This window comes from Anopheles merus, unplaced genomic scaffold, assembly GCF_017562075.2.
Source record: "Anopheles merus strain MAF unplaced genomic scaffold, AmerM5.1 LNR4000016, whole genome shotgun sequence".
Classification (NCBI taxonomy): Eukaryota; Metazoa; Arthropoda; class Insecta; order Diptera; family Culicidae; genus Anopheles; species Anopheles merus.
The window spans coordinates 52629-70211 of NW_024427596.1; the positions used below are offsets into that span (position 1 = coordinate 52629).

The following is a 17583-nucleotide window of genomic DNA, read 5'->3' on the forward strand; positions in this document are numbered from 1 at the left end:
CTGCATTTTGTTCTGCATAACAACTAGTATTACAATTTCCAGTAAAAAATGAGTACAATCACCCTTTACAACATAAATGAACACACGATCACCACACAACACTACACTGCTTCGCCGATCTCGGTTTGATCACAACACGTTCGGAGCGCTTTTCCGATGTTGCCGCATCCGAAACACCAGGGCCAACTACGACCAAGGGACTCGGTGGTACCACATCCAAGTCAGTATCCGCAATGAGACCTCCCTTCCGAGGTAACAGTCATTCGATCGTTCATCTGCCATTAGCTGAAACTAAAGAAAGGAACGAACGTATGCTTTTAGATATAATAATACTCACCCATGCAGTAAAAGCATTTTCACGGCGATAAATACTGTCGGTAACGTTTGCTGGATCTTGCTGTGCGCTTGCCAATAGAGTGCACATACCGCACTGCCCATTATGTGGACACCAAGGTGGCCATCATACTGCACAGCGACGACGGCACCTTAAATATAGCCGATGAGCGCGTGACTCGCCACCGATGGAGACATGTCGCGGCAGAAGGTGTACCACACTTTTATCGGCACGTCGTGCTGGATGACGCCGGAGGAGATGGAGCGGGACCACGGATACGGCTTCTAGTCGTTCGGCATTACCACGATCGAGATGGCGACCGGAACTGCGTCGTACCACAACCACCGACAAACCGACGTGACACTTCGAACAAAATTAGCTTCAAAAGTTGTCTCCTCATTTCAAATGAAAATACGTTAAACACTAGCGCCATCTGTATAATGATTCGCTTACTACCCTGACACAAAGGAGGAACTGCTAAATCCCCTTTTTGTTTTTCTCCGCAAATTCCAATGCGCATTGTTTTAATTACTTCTTACATCTTTTGCATCGATTTGGAAACTTATAAAATGATTTTCCTGGGTGTTTTGTCCAAAAATGCTTACAAAATCTTGCTTCACAATTCCTTCGCAATTTGTATTTAGAAAAGTTGTTTACATCGAAACAGCAGTGAACAGAGCTTACTTTGACATAAGTGATCGCCTCACATGCAAATGACAGTACTTTCGTGTGGGACACTTTTGTAACGCCTGTGTCACGTCGGTTTGTCGGTGCCACAACTACCCGCAGATGAAGGTGATGATGCTGACGCTGCAGAAGGATCAGTCCACGATCGATACCGGGGCGGACAAGAAGGGCCTGTACCATGCGTGCGGCAAGACGTTTCGCAAACTGATCACCGAATGCTTGTAAAAGGAATTGTCCAAGCGTCCAACGGCGAGCGAGCTTTGCATGCTTTGTAACTATAAAAAAAACAATGGTTAATAACTCGAGGAGTTTTTGATACCGTGCGGATTACATTCATTATCAACTTACCTTGTTTGCCATGATCGATCATCGTGTAGTTTGATTGCGGGCATTTTTTCTTTCCTCTTTCTAACGATCACCGGCACAATACGGTTGCACAACAGCTGCATAGAAAATACCGCTTTAATTGATTTAGTATTACAAATATTAGCTATGCTTTTCTTACCCTAAACGGCTTTCAGGCGTGCCACCATTTATAATTTTTCGGCTGTTTATTTTACACATTACACACAACATTTTCATCACCGATGTAGCCTTTTTTTAATCATTCGCCGTTGTACATCGTGAGAGCTATCGTTCGATTCAAAATTTAAACAAACTTTATTATTTGAATATTTGACAGATTACATGACCGATCAACCGTACACTATCTCGTTTTTCTTGTCAGGGCTGCTTTGATTGCCATAGGGGGGGGGGGCCTTAAAAAATCTTTTTCCGAAAAATCGATAGTTTTAGGAGGCTCATCTGTGAGTCGGTAGGCATATCAAAAATCGGTAAGAATACAGATAAATCTTTATTTCTGGTCACTCTGCTCACAGCTGGCAACAGTCAGTCTGTCTCTTTCTCGCCTGCAGTACTGTTACCCGGCGCTCTAGCACCAATCGAACACGACATCGAACATGAAAAATGTATAGGATTTGACATGTATGTCTTGTTTGTTTGTTTGGGTCTGTCAGTGCACCTCCATATGATTACATGGGTTTGTACGATTGGTGCCAGAGCGCAGCCTTACCCTGCGCTCTAGCACCAATCGAACACGACATCGAACATGAAAAATGTATGGGATTTGACATGTTTGTCTTGTTTGCTTGTTTGTGTCTGACAGTGCACCTCGATATGATTATATGGGTTTGTTCGAGTCGGATGTCGTGTTCGATTGGTGCCAGAGCGCAGCCTTAAACGTACACCAATCTGGATGCAGATGAAGTCCAATTTTTCTTTAAATTTTGATGAAAACCTTATGTAGTGAAGTGAATCTAATAAAGTTAAAGAAATGGTAGAATGCTTGGTAGATGTGCTGCACAACGTATTCTTACTCGATTCGAAGTGGTTTACGCATGTACCATGGTGTAGAAGAGTGGTACGTTGAACAATACAACACCAGACCGCGGGTATCCAACGATAATCGTGAAAGTTAAGCGTACTCTTTTATAAATCATGGTCTCTTCTAACTTGCAGAAACTAAGCCACTGATGTTTACCACGGTACGTTCCGGTACGTTGTAATCATCGTCGTATATAGGCGCGATCATCACATTCCAAATAACCAAATCGGCCTTAACCCACTGTAAAGCCACTTCAAACCCACGTGGGTTAGCGGTGGTCGATTCAGTCGTTAACTCACCAAATTTTAGAACAACTGAAGCTGTCAGTTCTAATAAGGTGTATTGACCTTGCCCACGCTTGGCCCACCTTTTCCAAACATGTTGACGAGAAAAAGATGGATCAAGTGCGGGCTAAGGTCAATATGCTGAACATGATTTTAACACATCGATTACTTTACCTCATTCACTTACATCACAGTATAACTTCGGTAATATTATTAATAAATAAACGGTGCACTGACCAGCGAAATGAAAGAGTCCATTCGCTAGTAAACAAACACACACATCCACATCCCAAATAACCAAATCGTCCTTAACCCACTGTAAAACCACCTCAAACCCACGTGGGTTTGTGGTGGTTGATTCAGTCGTTAACCCGCCAAATTTTAGAACAATCGGAGCTGCCAGTTCCGATCCGATGTATTTATCTTGCCCACCCTTAACCCACCTTTTCCAAAAATGCTTTGAGGAAAAGTTTGGTCAAGGGTTGGCTATGGTCAATATGCTGGACAAGATTTTAACTCCTCGGTTGATTAAATTCATTCATTTACATCACTGCACTTCATCTTCAGCAATATTATTAGTCTATAAACTATGCACTGACCAGCGAAGTGGAAGAGTTCATTCGCAAGTAAACAAACACACATGTACACATATTACACATGAATGTGTTACAACAAACCCGTTTAATTGCTTCCTTTGCACAATTAAATATCATTTTAACACAGGTGAAACATGTTGAGCAAACAAATTGCCCGTGCATAAAAATCTGATTTCAACAACATTGAAGTGGCTGCTTCTGTGGCCGTGTGGCTTAACCCACCAAACTGATAGTTTTTTAGCTTTGTTTGATGGAACTGGATTTTTAGTACAAGAAATTGATGGGCGTTTTCGGTATCTTGGTTATATGGGATCTTACACAAATATTTTTAACGACAAATGAACTTAAACACACAAGTTTTATGCTTCCTTTGCACAATTAAACACATTTTTGGGTGATACATGTTGAGTAAATGAATTACCCGTGCATAAAAAAACTGACTTTAACAAACATTGAAGTGGCCGCTTCTGTAGATGTGTGGTTTAACCGACCAAACTGACAGTTTTTTTTTTTTTTTCGATGCAACTGGATTGTTAGTACAGGAAATTGGTGGCGTTTTCGGTATGTTGGTTATCAGATTTAATTGTGCAAAGGATAATTGCTTCCTTGCTTCCGTGTGTGTTTAAGTTGGTTTGTTGTAAAACAGTCATGTGTAATATGTATATATGTGTGTTTGTTTACTTGCGAATGAACTCTTCCATTTCGCTGGTCAGTGCAGTTTCTAGACTAATAATATTGCTGAAGTTGAAGTGCAGTGATGTAAGTGAATGAATTTAATCAACCGAGGAGTTAAAACCCAAATAATCAAATCGGCCTTAACCCACTTTTAACCCACTTTAAACGCACATGGGTTAAAAGTGGTCAATTCAGTCGTTAACCCACCAAATTTTGGAACATGTACTGTTTTTAGAACATGACTGACAGCCCCTCTTGTCAGTTTTAAACTCTGAGGTTAAAATGTGCAATATATGTCAAACGTAACGGATGCGCCAAAAAAAAGCTTGTCCGATCTTGTTCGGCCGGTGTGTATCTGCGTGTGTGTGTCATTTTCACCGATGCTGTTTATAGGGATACACATTGGTTAATATTGCCTTTATTGCGTGTATTATATTGTGATATGGTATTAGTGTGATGTGATTGTATCTAAGATTTTATTCTATTTACCTATTGTAGTGAAGTCCTGATCCGAGGCCTTTGTGTGCATCCATCTTCTAGCGCCTTTGTCATTTCGGCTATCTGAAAAGGTTGAGATATCGATGTAAAAAGCCATCCAAGTTATTAGAGGACATATAGAACATGTAGAGCTTCGGTGTATGAGCCACAAGTACACGTATATAATGGATTGCGTATAATCATCGTCGTTGATATATTTTTTCAGTAAAATGCCGCACGCCATAGTTCAGACAACTGATGCAAGAGGAAATGCCGAGCTATATATAGTTCCAGAGGGCTGGATACAGGAAACAAGCCGAGGCAAATCATATCATCTTTGGCCAAAATATAAAAACAAACGCCATCTTCAACAAATGGTTAGGGTTGGGAATTGCACGGGCAATCCCAACTGGGAGAAGATTAAATGCATCGTGAAAAAAAAGAACATCGGTACGCTAGAAGATGCGGAGCAACTGGTAACTGCTATGAGTGACGAAAATAACTCTGATTTTAGCATCACATCTGCACCTACATTAGATGGTATAGAAAGAGCTAACTTTGAAAACTTAATGGTGATAGATGATGTTAAAAATGAAAGTACAGAAGCTGTTGAAGAAAGTCGATGGTCTGAATATTCTATAGAATGGCTTCATGACAATGATGCACATGATCCAGTTGAATCGATAAATGGCTCGATAGCATCACTACATTCAACCCATGGCAACGAAACTAAAGTGGCTGTAGAAGAAAATCAATCCGCGAAATACTCTACAGAAGAATGGCTTCATGAAAATGACGCAAATGATAAATGTGATACGACAAACGACTCGGTAACAACTGTATGCTCAAACCATGGCTATCAAATGCTTGAAAATATGGACGATGCTAATGCACAATACCCTCACTCTTATATCCCCTGTGATCCAAATAATTTAGTAAAAAGCAATCATCTACTCATAGATGAAAACAACAATGTTCCTAGACATACACAAAACCAAAAAGGAGACTATGACCATACCCAGCAATTAAACGAAATAGATAACAGGCTTTCAAGAATAGAAAAGATGCAAGCAACTCTCATCACCCAAATGAATATTTTGCTTGATAAGACATGTCCTCTTGTGCCTCCACATCTAAAAGAAAAGCATGCTAATATTAAAACTATAAAGACGTTGGAAGATCTCGAAAAACTTAACAAAGATCTAGAGTCATTTACCAACATGCGAACAATATTTGATTGGCTAGATTTTTTGATATCAAACAAAAAGGCCATAATAGATTGATACAAGCATTGGACATTCTATTTGACAAAACCTTTTTAACGAAATGTAGTTGGGCAGGTGTAGGAAGAACTGGGAGCAAGATACAGTTTCAATCATATCAAAATGATGATAACATTTTTAAAGAAATAGGGTCTACTAATGATGAACAGCTTTCTTTGAATGCAGTTGCAAACTTTTTCAAGGATACGTTAAAGTAGGCACAGAAGTGACTTCATAATAAAGGATTAAGAAAATCAACTAAACATACTTTCAAACACCATGAAATGTGATATATTGAATCTTTAACATAGTTCTAGTAACTCACAACATAATTGTGACGAATTTATTTACTTAACATACTCTGTGACTGTGAACTAAAAATAAAAATAAAATAAAAATTGTATAAATTTATAAAAACAATATTTCAATGTAATTATTCACATGTTATTGTTTTTTTTATTGACATTTCGTACTCATCGTAACGTATGCAATAAAGGTACAAAAACATGTTCATCGCCATCATTTGTTGTTACAGCAGCTAGCTTGCATTTAATATCACTTAACTTAAACATAGAAGATTTTTTTCTTAAGTCGCGCCGGTTTCCCCGAAAAACATATAGATGATTAGATTTTATGGGATACTGAAAATAGTCTGTATTGCCTGGCAAAACAAAACCTTCAATTCTAATCTCTGTTTCAGATTCGAAAACAAAAGAATGGTAACGAATTATTTGCTTGTCTAAAGTTAAGAACCAACCATTTCGATTGTTGTTTTGCAAGAGGAATCCAGAAGTTACAAATAAATCGTTTGTTTTGTTATTCTTAGTGAATGTGTAAGATAGTACTGTATTATTTGCTATCATAAAAAAAATTTGAAGTTCAATAATTCTATTGGCGACCTAAGCTAAAGGTCTATTGGTTCCACGAAGAGATTTTTTCATAAACTGTAATTTGTTTTCATATCGGTGGCGGTGAGTGAAGGAAGTGGTCCAAAATGTCGAACTTCATCCAAAACGTGCAGCAAATTATGTACGTTACTAGTAAGATATTGTTGGCCATATATTTGTCCATACTGGATGACAAATGTTTCCAACATTTTACCAGCTACGTGCCAATTTTTTTAAATTCATTAGATGAGAGCATCGTAACTGCACAAAAAAGTAGCAGAAAATGTTCGTAAGCTTCAGATGGAAGTACCTTCAAAACCACCAATCCAGCGTAGTGTAAAAATGATGCTAGCTCAGTACCTTTCCAATTTTTCAACTCATCTAATCGTCTAAACCTTCTATGTATTTCCGATGGCAATTCTATACCTATTAGGTACTCTGATACACAATCGCATTGCATACCAGACCATTTGTAACATTTCCCTAACTTGCCCTAACTCTCCATCCAAATAAAAGTCTTTTCAATATACCTAAGTAAAATAAATGTAGGGATTCTGAAACTATGACATCTCTTATTATATAGATATCGGGTATTTCTAAAAGAGGAGAGATTACTTTTACATGATCTGGGTTTGCTCAGTGCGAAATTTTTTATCAGTACGAAGAGGGGCATTGATGCTTTTAAAAGTTGTTGTATTTGAAAGGGGACTAAACTCTCCTTCGCAGGTACACTTCATACATCCATGAGTAGCATTAAAATATGCACATCCTGAGAAATGATAGAAAATTAAATATTAATTATAAGTCATGTACCAAATCCAATTAACATACCCTTAATAAATGCTCGAGCAGGTGCATCCGCAATAATGGCACGCAAATTGATTTTGATTTAAGCAGAATTGATCAAAATGCCATTTATCTTTCAGCTCATCCACCAACTTTTTCAAATAGTCCTGCACGTTTGTTGGTTTGCTTTGACCACAAAATATACCCACAGTCATAACTGGAACATTTTCTAGTTCCACAATATCCATCAATATGGGCCAAAACTGTGTTCTACTACTTTTGTACAATGGTAATCCATCAATCGAAATGTTGATTGATAACGTTGTAATATTTGGTACACTAGACCTAGAAATTGAAGCCAAATATGAGTGTTCGTATGCAATTATATGCTATATGCTATTAACTGTAGAAGTTTCTAATGTTTTGAGCAACACCGTAATACCATAATTGGCCTCCGGGAATGTTGGGAATAGTGATGTGCTGTATGGAGCGCACCCACGACTCCGATCCGACTCCGACTATTGTTAGTTCGATTCCGACTCCGGCAAAATGGAACCACTAGATCCGCCCGGAGTCGGAGTCGTTCGGAGTCGTTTGGAGTCGTTCGGAGTCGTTCGGAGTCGTTTGGAGTCGTTTGGAGTCGTCCGGAGTCGTTCGAAGTCGTTCGGAGTCGTCCGGAGTCGTTCGGAGTCGTTTGGAGTCGGAGTCGTCCGGAGTCATTCGTAGTCGTTCGGAGTCGCCCGGAGTCGTTCGGAGTCGTCGGAGTCGTTCGGAGTCGTCCGGAGTCGTCCGGAGTCGTCCGGAGTCATTCGGAGTCGTTCGGAGTAGTTCGGAGTCGCTCGGAGTTGTCGGAGTCGTTCGGAGTCGTCCGGAGTCGTCCGGAGCCACCCGGAGTTGGAGTCGTTCGGAGTCGTTCGGAGTCTTTCGGAGTCGTCCGGAGTCGTTCGGAGTCGTCCGGAGTCGTTCGGAGTCGTTCGGAGTCGGAGTCGTCCGGAGTTGTTCAGAGTCGTTCGGAGTCGTTCGGAGTCGTTCGGAGTCGTTCGGAGTCGTTCGGAGTCGTCGGAGTCGTTCGGAGTCGTCCGGAGTCGGAGTCGTTCGGAGTCGTCCGGAGTCGTTCGGAGTCGTTCGGAGTCGTTTGGAGTCGTTCGGAGTCGTTTGGAGTCGTTCGGAGTCGTCCGGAGTCGTTCGGAGTCGATCGGAGTCGTTTGGAGTCGTTCGGAGTCGTCCGGAGTCGTTCGGAGTCGTTCGGAGTCGTTTGGAGTCGGAGTCGTCCGGAGTCATTCGGAGTCGTTCGGAGTCGTTCGGAGTCGTTCGGAGTCGTCGGAGTCCTACGAATGACTCCGGACGACTCCGACTCCAAACGACTCCGAACGACTCCGGACGACTCCGAACGACTTCGAACGACTCCGGACGACTCCAAACGACTCCGAACGACTCCGAACGACTCCAAACGACTCCGAACGAATCCGACTCCGCGCGACTCCGGGCGACTCCGGACGACTCCGAACGACTCCGACGACTCCGAACGACTCCGAACGACTCCGAACGACTCTGAACGACTCCGGACGACTCTGACTCCCAACGACTCCGGACGACTCCAAACGACTCCGAACGACTCCGGACGACTCCGAACGACTCCAAACGACTCCGAACGACTCCGACTCCGGGCGACTCTGGGCGGCTCCGGACGAATCCGAACGATTCCAACGACTCCGAGCGACTCCGAACGACTCCGACTCCGGGCGACTCCGGGCGACTCCGGACGACTCCGAACGACTCCGACGACTCCGAACGACTCCGAACGACTCCGGACGACTCCGACTCTGGGCGACTCCGGACGACTCCGGATGACTCCGACTCCGGGCGACTCCGGGCGACTACGTACGACTCCGGACGATTCCGACCGACTCCGGATATTGCAGCGCGGACCTACCTTCCGGAGTCGATTCCGAATTTAACGGAGTCGGATCGGAGTCGACTCCGGATTTTTGCCAACTTTACCCATCACTAGTTGGGAATATCGTCATTATTCCTCCTGGTCTTCAGAAGAGTTCGAGCAGATTTTGGTAGGCTTCGTCGCAGGTTAGCTGATACTATATTAGACAGCAGATTGATTGCGATGTTTGACTGATTTGTTGACAAAGCATAACATTTTATGCAATCTTCCAAGGACATATTGGAGAAATCCATTTTATCACTCTCATGTATTGATGATGTTTCCTGATCTGATTCCTCTTCGTCATTCATGTCTTCTTCACGCTCCATTGCAACATCTAAATCTGCCGTACTATTTTCTATATCTATATTCATAAAAGAAGATAGTTTAATAGATAGAATCTTCTCGTGATACGCTATTGAATGGAGGGTAAAATATGAAAACGTAAACAACATGTACACCTGTACAAGCGATAGGCGCAGTATCTGATGTTTCATCATGTGCATTGAAGAATGCTGCGTGCGTCTTATCCCTTTTTTTGTACAAGTTCCAGTTCGGATATTTTTCGATAGCATCTTATTTTTCTTTTGGGGACCTCCTGCTAGGTTACCAAAACATGTGTGTTCTACAATGAATTTTATTTTTTTCTTCAGCTTCTTCTGTCAAGTAACCAATTCATCACCTCGTCCAAGCGTTTATACAATCGTATAGTTCAATTCTCGGGGTTGAAAACCCAAACAGATTCATACAATGAAACGACAATTCAGCATTTCAAGTTAGCTTGAATCAAATGAACTGTGTTCTAAAATTTTAAAATTGGTGGCGATTTCAGGCTTTTGGTTATTTGGGAATCCTGTCCAGCATATTGACCTAAACCAACCCTTGACCAAACTTTTCCTCAAAGCATTTTTGGAAAAGGTGGGTTAAGGGTGGGCAAGATAAATACATCGGATCGGAACTGGCAGCTCCGATTGTTCTAAAATTTGGTGGGTTAACGACTGAATCGAACACCACAAACCCACGTGGGTTTGAAGTGGTTTTACAGTGGGTTAAGGACGATTTGGATATTTGGGATGTCACATAAAGTATAAAATAAAAGAAAATTTGGTACTATTTTCATAAATCTCTTTGAATTTCAACAGTGTGGAATGACTATGATGACATTTATTCTATTTGATGTTTGGTTCAATCTGAGATTGCGCATCGTTTATGAATACGGATACAATAATACAGAGGAAATGAGAAAGCTTTCCAAGCGAGGAAGCTCCACTGGTTGGGTATCCTACCAACAGATGGCGCCACCAGCTTTTGGCTATTTTAAAGTCCGTCTGCTAAACGAAGTCTTTCTATATTCCGTTTAGGTAGGGAGCTTGAATCGTTTAGAACCCGTTTAGTGGTCGTTAAGTGGATTTGTGGGTAGTTGGGTAGTAGCATAATTTCTGATAGTTAGAAAAGATCATGAATTATAAAAAATGGTTCATTCCCAAATAACCAAATCGGTCTTAACCCACTGTAAAGCCACTTCAAACCCACGTGGATTAGTGGTGGTCGATTCAGTCGTTCTTCTTCTTCTTCTTCTTCTTGTTTGGCTCAACAACCGATGCCGGTCAAGGCCTGCCAACCCACTTGTGGGGTTGGCTTTCAGTGACTTATTGATTTCCCCCCATAGCAGGATAGTCAGTCCTACGTATGGCGGCACGGTCTATTTGGGGCTTGAACCCATGACGGGCATGTTTGTTAAGTCGTACGAGTTGACGACTGTACCATGAGACCGGCTTACGATTCAGTCGTTAACCCACCAAATTTTAGAACAATCGGAGCTATCAGTTCCGATCATATGTATTGACCTTGCACGCGCTTGGCCCACCTTTTCCAAACATGTTGACGAGGAAAAGATGGATCAAGGGCGGGCTAGGGTAAATATGCTTAACAGGATTTTAACACATCGATTACTTTACCTCATTCACTTATATCACAGCATAACTTCGTCAATATTTTAAATCTAAAAACTGTCCACTGACCAGCGAAATGGATGAGTCCATTTGCATGTAAACAAACACACACAAATATGTTTTACAATAAACAAACTTAAACCACGTTTCATTGCTTCCTTTGCATAATTAAACATATTTTGGGGTGGAACATGTTTAGCAAATGAATTACCCGTGTATAAAAACTTATTTTAACAACACTGAAGTAGCCTCTTCTGCGGCCGTATGGTTTAACCCACCAAACTGACAGTGCTGTGGCTTTGTTTCATGCAACTGGATTGTTAGTACAGGAAATTGGTGGCGTTTTCGGTATCTTGGTTATTTATGGTTTAACCCACCAAACTGACAGTGCTTTGGCTTTGTTTCATGGAACTGGATTGTTAGTACAGGGAATTGGTGGCGTTTTCGGTATCTTGGTTATTTGGGTTCCTATTCAGGATTGCCAGTTGATGTTGACTGAATTGTTTCCGATTGCTTTTTTTTATATAAATATATTTATTTGCGTGTGCAGATTAATTTCTATTTACTAGAGTGGATATTTACAAAAAAACTTTACATTTACAAAAGTAGTACACACTTAAGGACGACTAAATCTATCACATCATCGTTGTTATCAACGATTTGGAAAATGTAGTTAGCAAACAACCTAAGAATACATATACGTATTCCCAGACCAACTCCTGCTAGTTCTGGAAATAGCAGACTAATGAACAGATAGGGGCCTCCTGGAGCTATTGAAATTATTTCTTGCTGCAGCAGTGCCCAAGCCGCCGCTACTCTACTACAGCAAGCAAATTTGTGTTCCAGACTTTCCATTTGGGGACAAAACGAACATTGATTGGAAGCCCTTCTTCCCATTCGAAACAAGAGCTCTCCATGTGACACTTTACCATTTGCTAGCATGTATAGAGTAGCTCATTGTTGTGCTGATAAATCAAAACTTTGCATATTAGCCCAGATTCTGGTCCAACAAAGTTGCTGATTTTCATGTGCTACTTTGGCATCTGGTAGCTTGTCCACAAGTATGCGACGAAGTTTACATGAAGAGGGGTTTGAGACATATTCAGCGGGTAAATATGCCAGTTGTCTTACCATTGCTCGTACAGCTTTGTTTCGTATCGTGTGAATTTTCGCAACAGCCAACAGAAAAAAATATAAACTGAGCGCAAGGATGCTGGAAGACAATACAGGCGGTCCCCGAGATACACGGTTAATGGGGACCGAAAACGGCCGCAAAATACCGCGTATCTCGAATTTCCGCGTAAGTCGAATCTCGTGATTTCCCGCCAAAATATCCCTAATTTTCGTGCAATTTTGCAAGTAGGGGGTTGTGTAACCACCAAATTAATTGTTTGATATATTTCTACTGAATTGAACAGTTTTAAACCTTTTGAAATGGTATTTCACATTTGATCAATACGGAAATTATTTGGTATTTTACAATGGATGTGTCAAATCAGTACAATTTGCTCAAAGAACAGTCAAATTTGGAAAACCGCGTATCTCCGAATCCGCGTATAAGAGGTACCGTGTATCTCGGGGACCACCTGTAGGTATTTAATCAATTATTTTGTATGAACCTTATCGGGTCCATACGTCGAATAGCTGGCTCCGTTATTTTGTAGCGCACCAAACTCGCCAGGCCGAAGTTGGCTGGCCACGATACTAAACGATCCAGCGCGTAGTCGTTTTCAAAGAAGATGTCTTCATTGACGATCTTTTTTGGCTGTTCTACGCCGAGTGGCCACTCTCTCTCCCAGCACTGCGTTCTGCCTATCCATATATTTTTATAAGCATACTTTGTGTGTAAGTATTTCGCAGGTACAATAGGCATACGGTCAGTCCAAAAAGTATTCGTCTAGCTGAATATTTTACAGAAAAAGGCGAATTATGGCCGCAATACGTATGGAGCGATAAAAGTAATGATGAGGTTTGATAAAGGGACCATCGATACACATGTTTTGCTCAAAAATAAGCATTTAAATAGTGCAATAGCAACCAAAATACATAAAAAAAAAAAAGTCGTTTGATGGGCGCGCAAAAAGTATTCGTCCATCTAGCTTTTAAATTATTTACGCTGGACACACACTACGTAGACGTGAATTAAATTTATTATTATCAATCTGCTGGTGACTTCCTTCTAAATTAAAGCATTTCTGTTGTTTCAATTGGACTTCAAGCGGTCAGAGAGGCACTAAAAGCGGGGGAGTTAAATGATTGGAGCATGATGGCGAACATCGTATATTTAACTTATGCATAACCTATCCTTCTCATTTTTGAAGGTTACAAAAGGTGTGGGAGACCTCGTTCCTTCATTTGATCAGAGTTTGGCCATTTTTCTGACACTAATTGTGTTACAAACTGCCATGTAAGCAGCCATTCTTGACGGTTAATCTAACGAAAGAAGCGGTTTAATGTCCAAAAAATAAAATATTACCAAGGAATCAATGCATTTTGTGATGGCCCATAAGATCAGGAAAAGAGATGGGTCACATTTGGTTGATGGGTCATGCTGCATTTCATCGTAGCTGGTCATGTAATAGCTTGAATGAGTGAGTAGTTACAAACATGTTTTGTTTGAATAATACCATACACAGAAAGTGGCCAAATCTGTTAAGGTGCATCAAATAATGCAGGAATTTATTTCAAATTAGGCTCTACTAACATTTTAAAACATGTTTAAATCGCCAAGGTCATACGGCCGACGTCTACCATAGCAAAAACAGTCTACTAAGATGCAGCAACAAACTCTCGTGTAACGGTAGCACTATGGTGTCATGATACTAGGACTCAGTGAGGAAAGGTGAGCTAGAAAAATGATTCAAAATGATTGGAGACGAGATGGGGAAACATATTAATGCAGTTTTTAAGTACTTTGAGTCCCAGTTCTCAGAAATTTTACTTAAAATGCATCACATGTTTCAAGAACAGTCGAACTGGAGAACATACAGGGCATTGTCATTTGCCCGAAACGTCAAACGTGCTGAAACCAAACTGATGAAAATGATTTAGTAGACTCTCAATATGATATCAGTTGCCATTTTTTCAATGGAACTTGGGCACGTAGTCCGGAAATGCAATATTTCTACCAGAGAATAATTGGAACAAGTCTTGTAGGATAAGTGGATCAAAAATACGCCTTTTTAAAGGTTCAAATGAGTTCTTGCGTTGTGCAAGTAGTCACCAATAGTCATAAATGCAATAAGAAACACGATCAGGACATTTTTTGATTCCATAACCTTTGTTTTCTTACGCATATTATGCCAAAAGTCTGTGTAATAAGCAAGGTTGCTGGCAACACTGATATATGACAGTTCTGGCTGCTTGGGGAATGATCCAGCAGACGTGCTTGGGGACTAGAGAGCAACAGACGTATACGTAATAAAGCGTACATAATAAAACTTATTACATGGTGTCAGAAGTGTAAGAACTCTCGGAACCTAAAAGCAAACGGGAAAGTATCGTCCAATATCCGGTAAATAGTGGATTTATTGTCGTTTGGCAGCAGAACAAATGCATATTAAAGTCGCATATTGCGTGTATCAAGAGAAGAAAAGAAGCAGCAAGATGGCGGCAAATTCAGCAGACCGCTTACCAAGAGCGCTGGATTGCTCAGATTTGGCAAAAGAATGGCCAAAATGGAAGCAGCAGTTTCACATCTATATGATTGCGAATAACAAAATCAACGAGGACGAGCGGAACAAGATCGCGATCTTTTTATGGCTAGTTGGTGATCACGGAGTTGAAATATACAACACATTATTTCCCAGCAACGGAGACATGAAGGCAATGTTCGGTGAAATTGTCGAAAACAATGCAAAAAAAGATGATAAGGGAGATGCTGCTAAAAAAGAAGAAATAGGCAGAACATTGGATGACGTCATTACTGCTTTTGATTCTTACTGTCTTCCAAGAAAAAATTTGGCCATTGAACCGTTCAAATTCAACCTCATAGAGCAGAAAGAAAATCAACCCTTTGCAGAGTTTGAAACGGCACTACGAAAACAAATGGCATTTTGCGAATTTGAGTGTGCAAATTGTCACGCATCCTATGCTGACCGAATGCTTCGTGATCGTATTATAGTCGGCATCCAGAATAAAACGTTGCAGCTAAAATTGTTGGATGCAAAAGACTAGCCGCTTAAAAACGTCGTAGAAATGTGTAAAACGTATGAGGCTGCATCAAAACACAAGCAGCTAATTCAGACCAACGATGTACATCACCTCAATAGTGTAGAAAAAGATGCTGGAAATTGGAAAATGGACACAATTCAGCGTAGTGAACTTCATAAGGCAAGCTGCTATAATTGTGGACAACCTTTTAACGGGAGTCATCGTCGTTATTGTCCTGCGAAGAATGTGACCTGTAACGATTGCGGAAAGCGGGGACATTTCATGAAATTCTGCAAAGCTCCGAAAATCAACAGCAACAGTGACATCTCACGGGAACCGGTACGAACAACGCATGAAGTGAAGCAAAGGAACGACAAAGATGTACACATGATCGCGTGGGCTGATTCAGGTAACATTGTTAGAGATGTTTATTGTGAGGGTATGGAAAATAGGGATTCTTATGAATTTCATAATAATTACTATTGTAGAGTAAACTGTAACGTAGCAACAGTGGGTTCCAATTACAAATGGACTAAACGATACCTAATTCAGGACTGGCCAGTGGAATTTAAGCTTGATACCGGTGCAGATGTCAATTGCATTCCTGTTAGCGTGGTTACCCGTATGAACTTACCGTTGTCGAAAGAGCGTACATTTAATGTTGTGGATTATAACAATAATCGTATACAAATACACGGTCAGATTCGTCTTACTTGTGTTGACAAACCAAAAACGCATTATCAGCTAATTTCCTTGTTGTAGATGACAATCTTCAACCAATATTGGGATTACAAACATGTATAGCATTTGGATTGCTGAAACGCTTGAATAGTATAGAATCATCTCAGTCTTTTCCATCAGACAGGAAAACGTTCATTGATTCAAATGCAGATCTTTTTGAAGGCCTGGGAAACCTTCCAGGGGAATGCACTATAGCGCTTAAAGAAAACTCCACTCCCTCCTTGCATTACAAAAAGCGCATACCAATTAGCCTGCACTCTCGTTTAAAAGATGAGCTTAAAAATATGGAATCTTTAGGGATTATTAGTTCGGTTGAATACCCTACAGATTGGGTGAACAATATGCAAATTGTCGAAAAACCTAATGGTGCTTTACGTATTTGTCTAGATCCGAAACCATTGAATGAATGTATCAAAAGGGAACATTTTCTTATCCCAAAGTCAGAAGATCTTCTAAGTCGTATTACAGGAAAAAAAAATTTACCGTATTAGATCTTAAAAATGGGTTTTGGCAGTTGAAACTAGATAGAAAAAGTTCGGATCTAACCACGTTTATGACACCGTATGGTAGATTCCGTTGGAATCGTGTCCCGTTTGGAATAAGTAGTGCACCAGAAATGTTCCAACAAAGAATGGTAAAAATATTTGGGGATATTCCTGGAGTTGAAGTATATTTTGATGATGTGGCCATTACTGGAAAGGATTTTGAGGAACATGACAAAACACTATCAATTGTTCTTGAAAGAGCTAGACAAAATAACATAAAATTTAACTCTAGCAAAACCCAATACAGAACTGATGAGATCAAGTTCATGGGTCATATATTATCTGATAGTAAAATAAGACCAGATCAATCTTACATAAATGCAATTGTTAATATGCCCCGACCAAAAAATAAGTCAGAGGTGCTTCGTCTTCTGGGATTGCTAAAATATCTAGGTAAATTTATCCCAAATCTATCCAAACGAACCGCCTTACTGCGACAACTGTCTCGCAATGATGTTGAATGGTCTTGGACCGAGCAACACGAACGTGAGGTTGACGATATATTAGAGACGATTACCAATCAACCTGTGCTAGCAATGTTTGATATTGACAAGGCTATAATAGTTCAAACAGACAGTTCTAAAGATGGTTTAGGGAGTGTTTTAATGCAGAATGGAAAGGCCATAGCATATGCATCTCGCACACTATCCAAAAGTGAACAAAAGTGGGCACAAATAGAAAAAGAACTCTTGGCTATTGTTTTTGCTTGTGAACGATTTCATCACTTTTTATATGGTCACGAATTCACTGTTCAATCGGACCACAAGCCACTAGAAGCTCTGGTTAAACGTGATATTGATGATGTTACTCCTCGTTTGCAACGAATGTTCCTCCATCTATTGAAGTATCCAGGAATGATCATAAAATACACACCTGGTAAGGAAT

The 17583-nt window shown here is 40.6% G+C and overlaps 2 protein-coding genes across 4 annotated transcripts; both read left to right on the forward strand.

Annotated features, from left to right (window-relative positions):
• The first annotated feature begins 4266 nt into the window (after positions 1 to 4266).
• On the forward strand, positions 4267 to 6097 carry LOC121600995. Of its 3 annotated transcripts, XM_041929778.1 has the most exons (3): positions 4267 to 4365; positions 4459 to 4596; positions 4664 to 6097. In XM_041929778.1, exon 3 carries the CDS (start codon positions 4668 to 4670, stop codon positions 5718 to 5720), a length of 1053 nt encoding a protein of 350 aa, XP_041785712.1. In that variant the 5' UTR covers positions 4267 to 4365; positions 4459 to 4596; positions 4664 to 4667; the 3' UTR covers positions 5721 to 6097. The 3 variants fall into 3 exon arrangements, with proteins under 3 accessions (XP_041785712.1, XP_041785711.1, XP_041785713.1); XM_041929777.1 differs by having other exon boundaries at positions 4459 to 6097; XM_041929779.1 differs by having other exon boundaries at positions 4290 to 4387; positions 4459 to 6097.
• Positions 6098 to 14655: 8558 nt separating this feature from the next.
• LOC121601003 lies at positions 14656 to 16202 on the forward strand. The gene is made up of 2 exons (XM_041929786.1): positions 14656 to 15821; positions 15901 to 16202. The coding sequence occupies exons 1-2, from the start codon at positions 15458 to 15460 to the stop codon at positions 15903 to 15905; spliced, it is 369 nt and encodes a 122-aa protein (XP_041785720.1). The 5' UTR covers positions 14656 to 15457; the 3' UTR covers positions 15906 to 16202.
• Positions 16203 to 17583: the final 1381 nt, after the last annotated feature.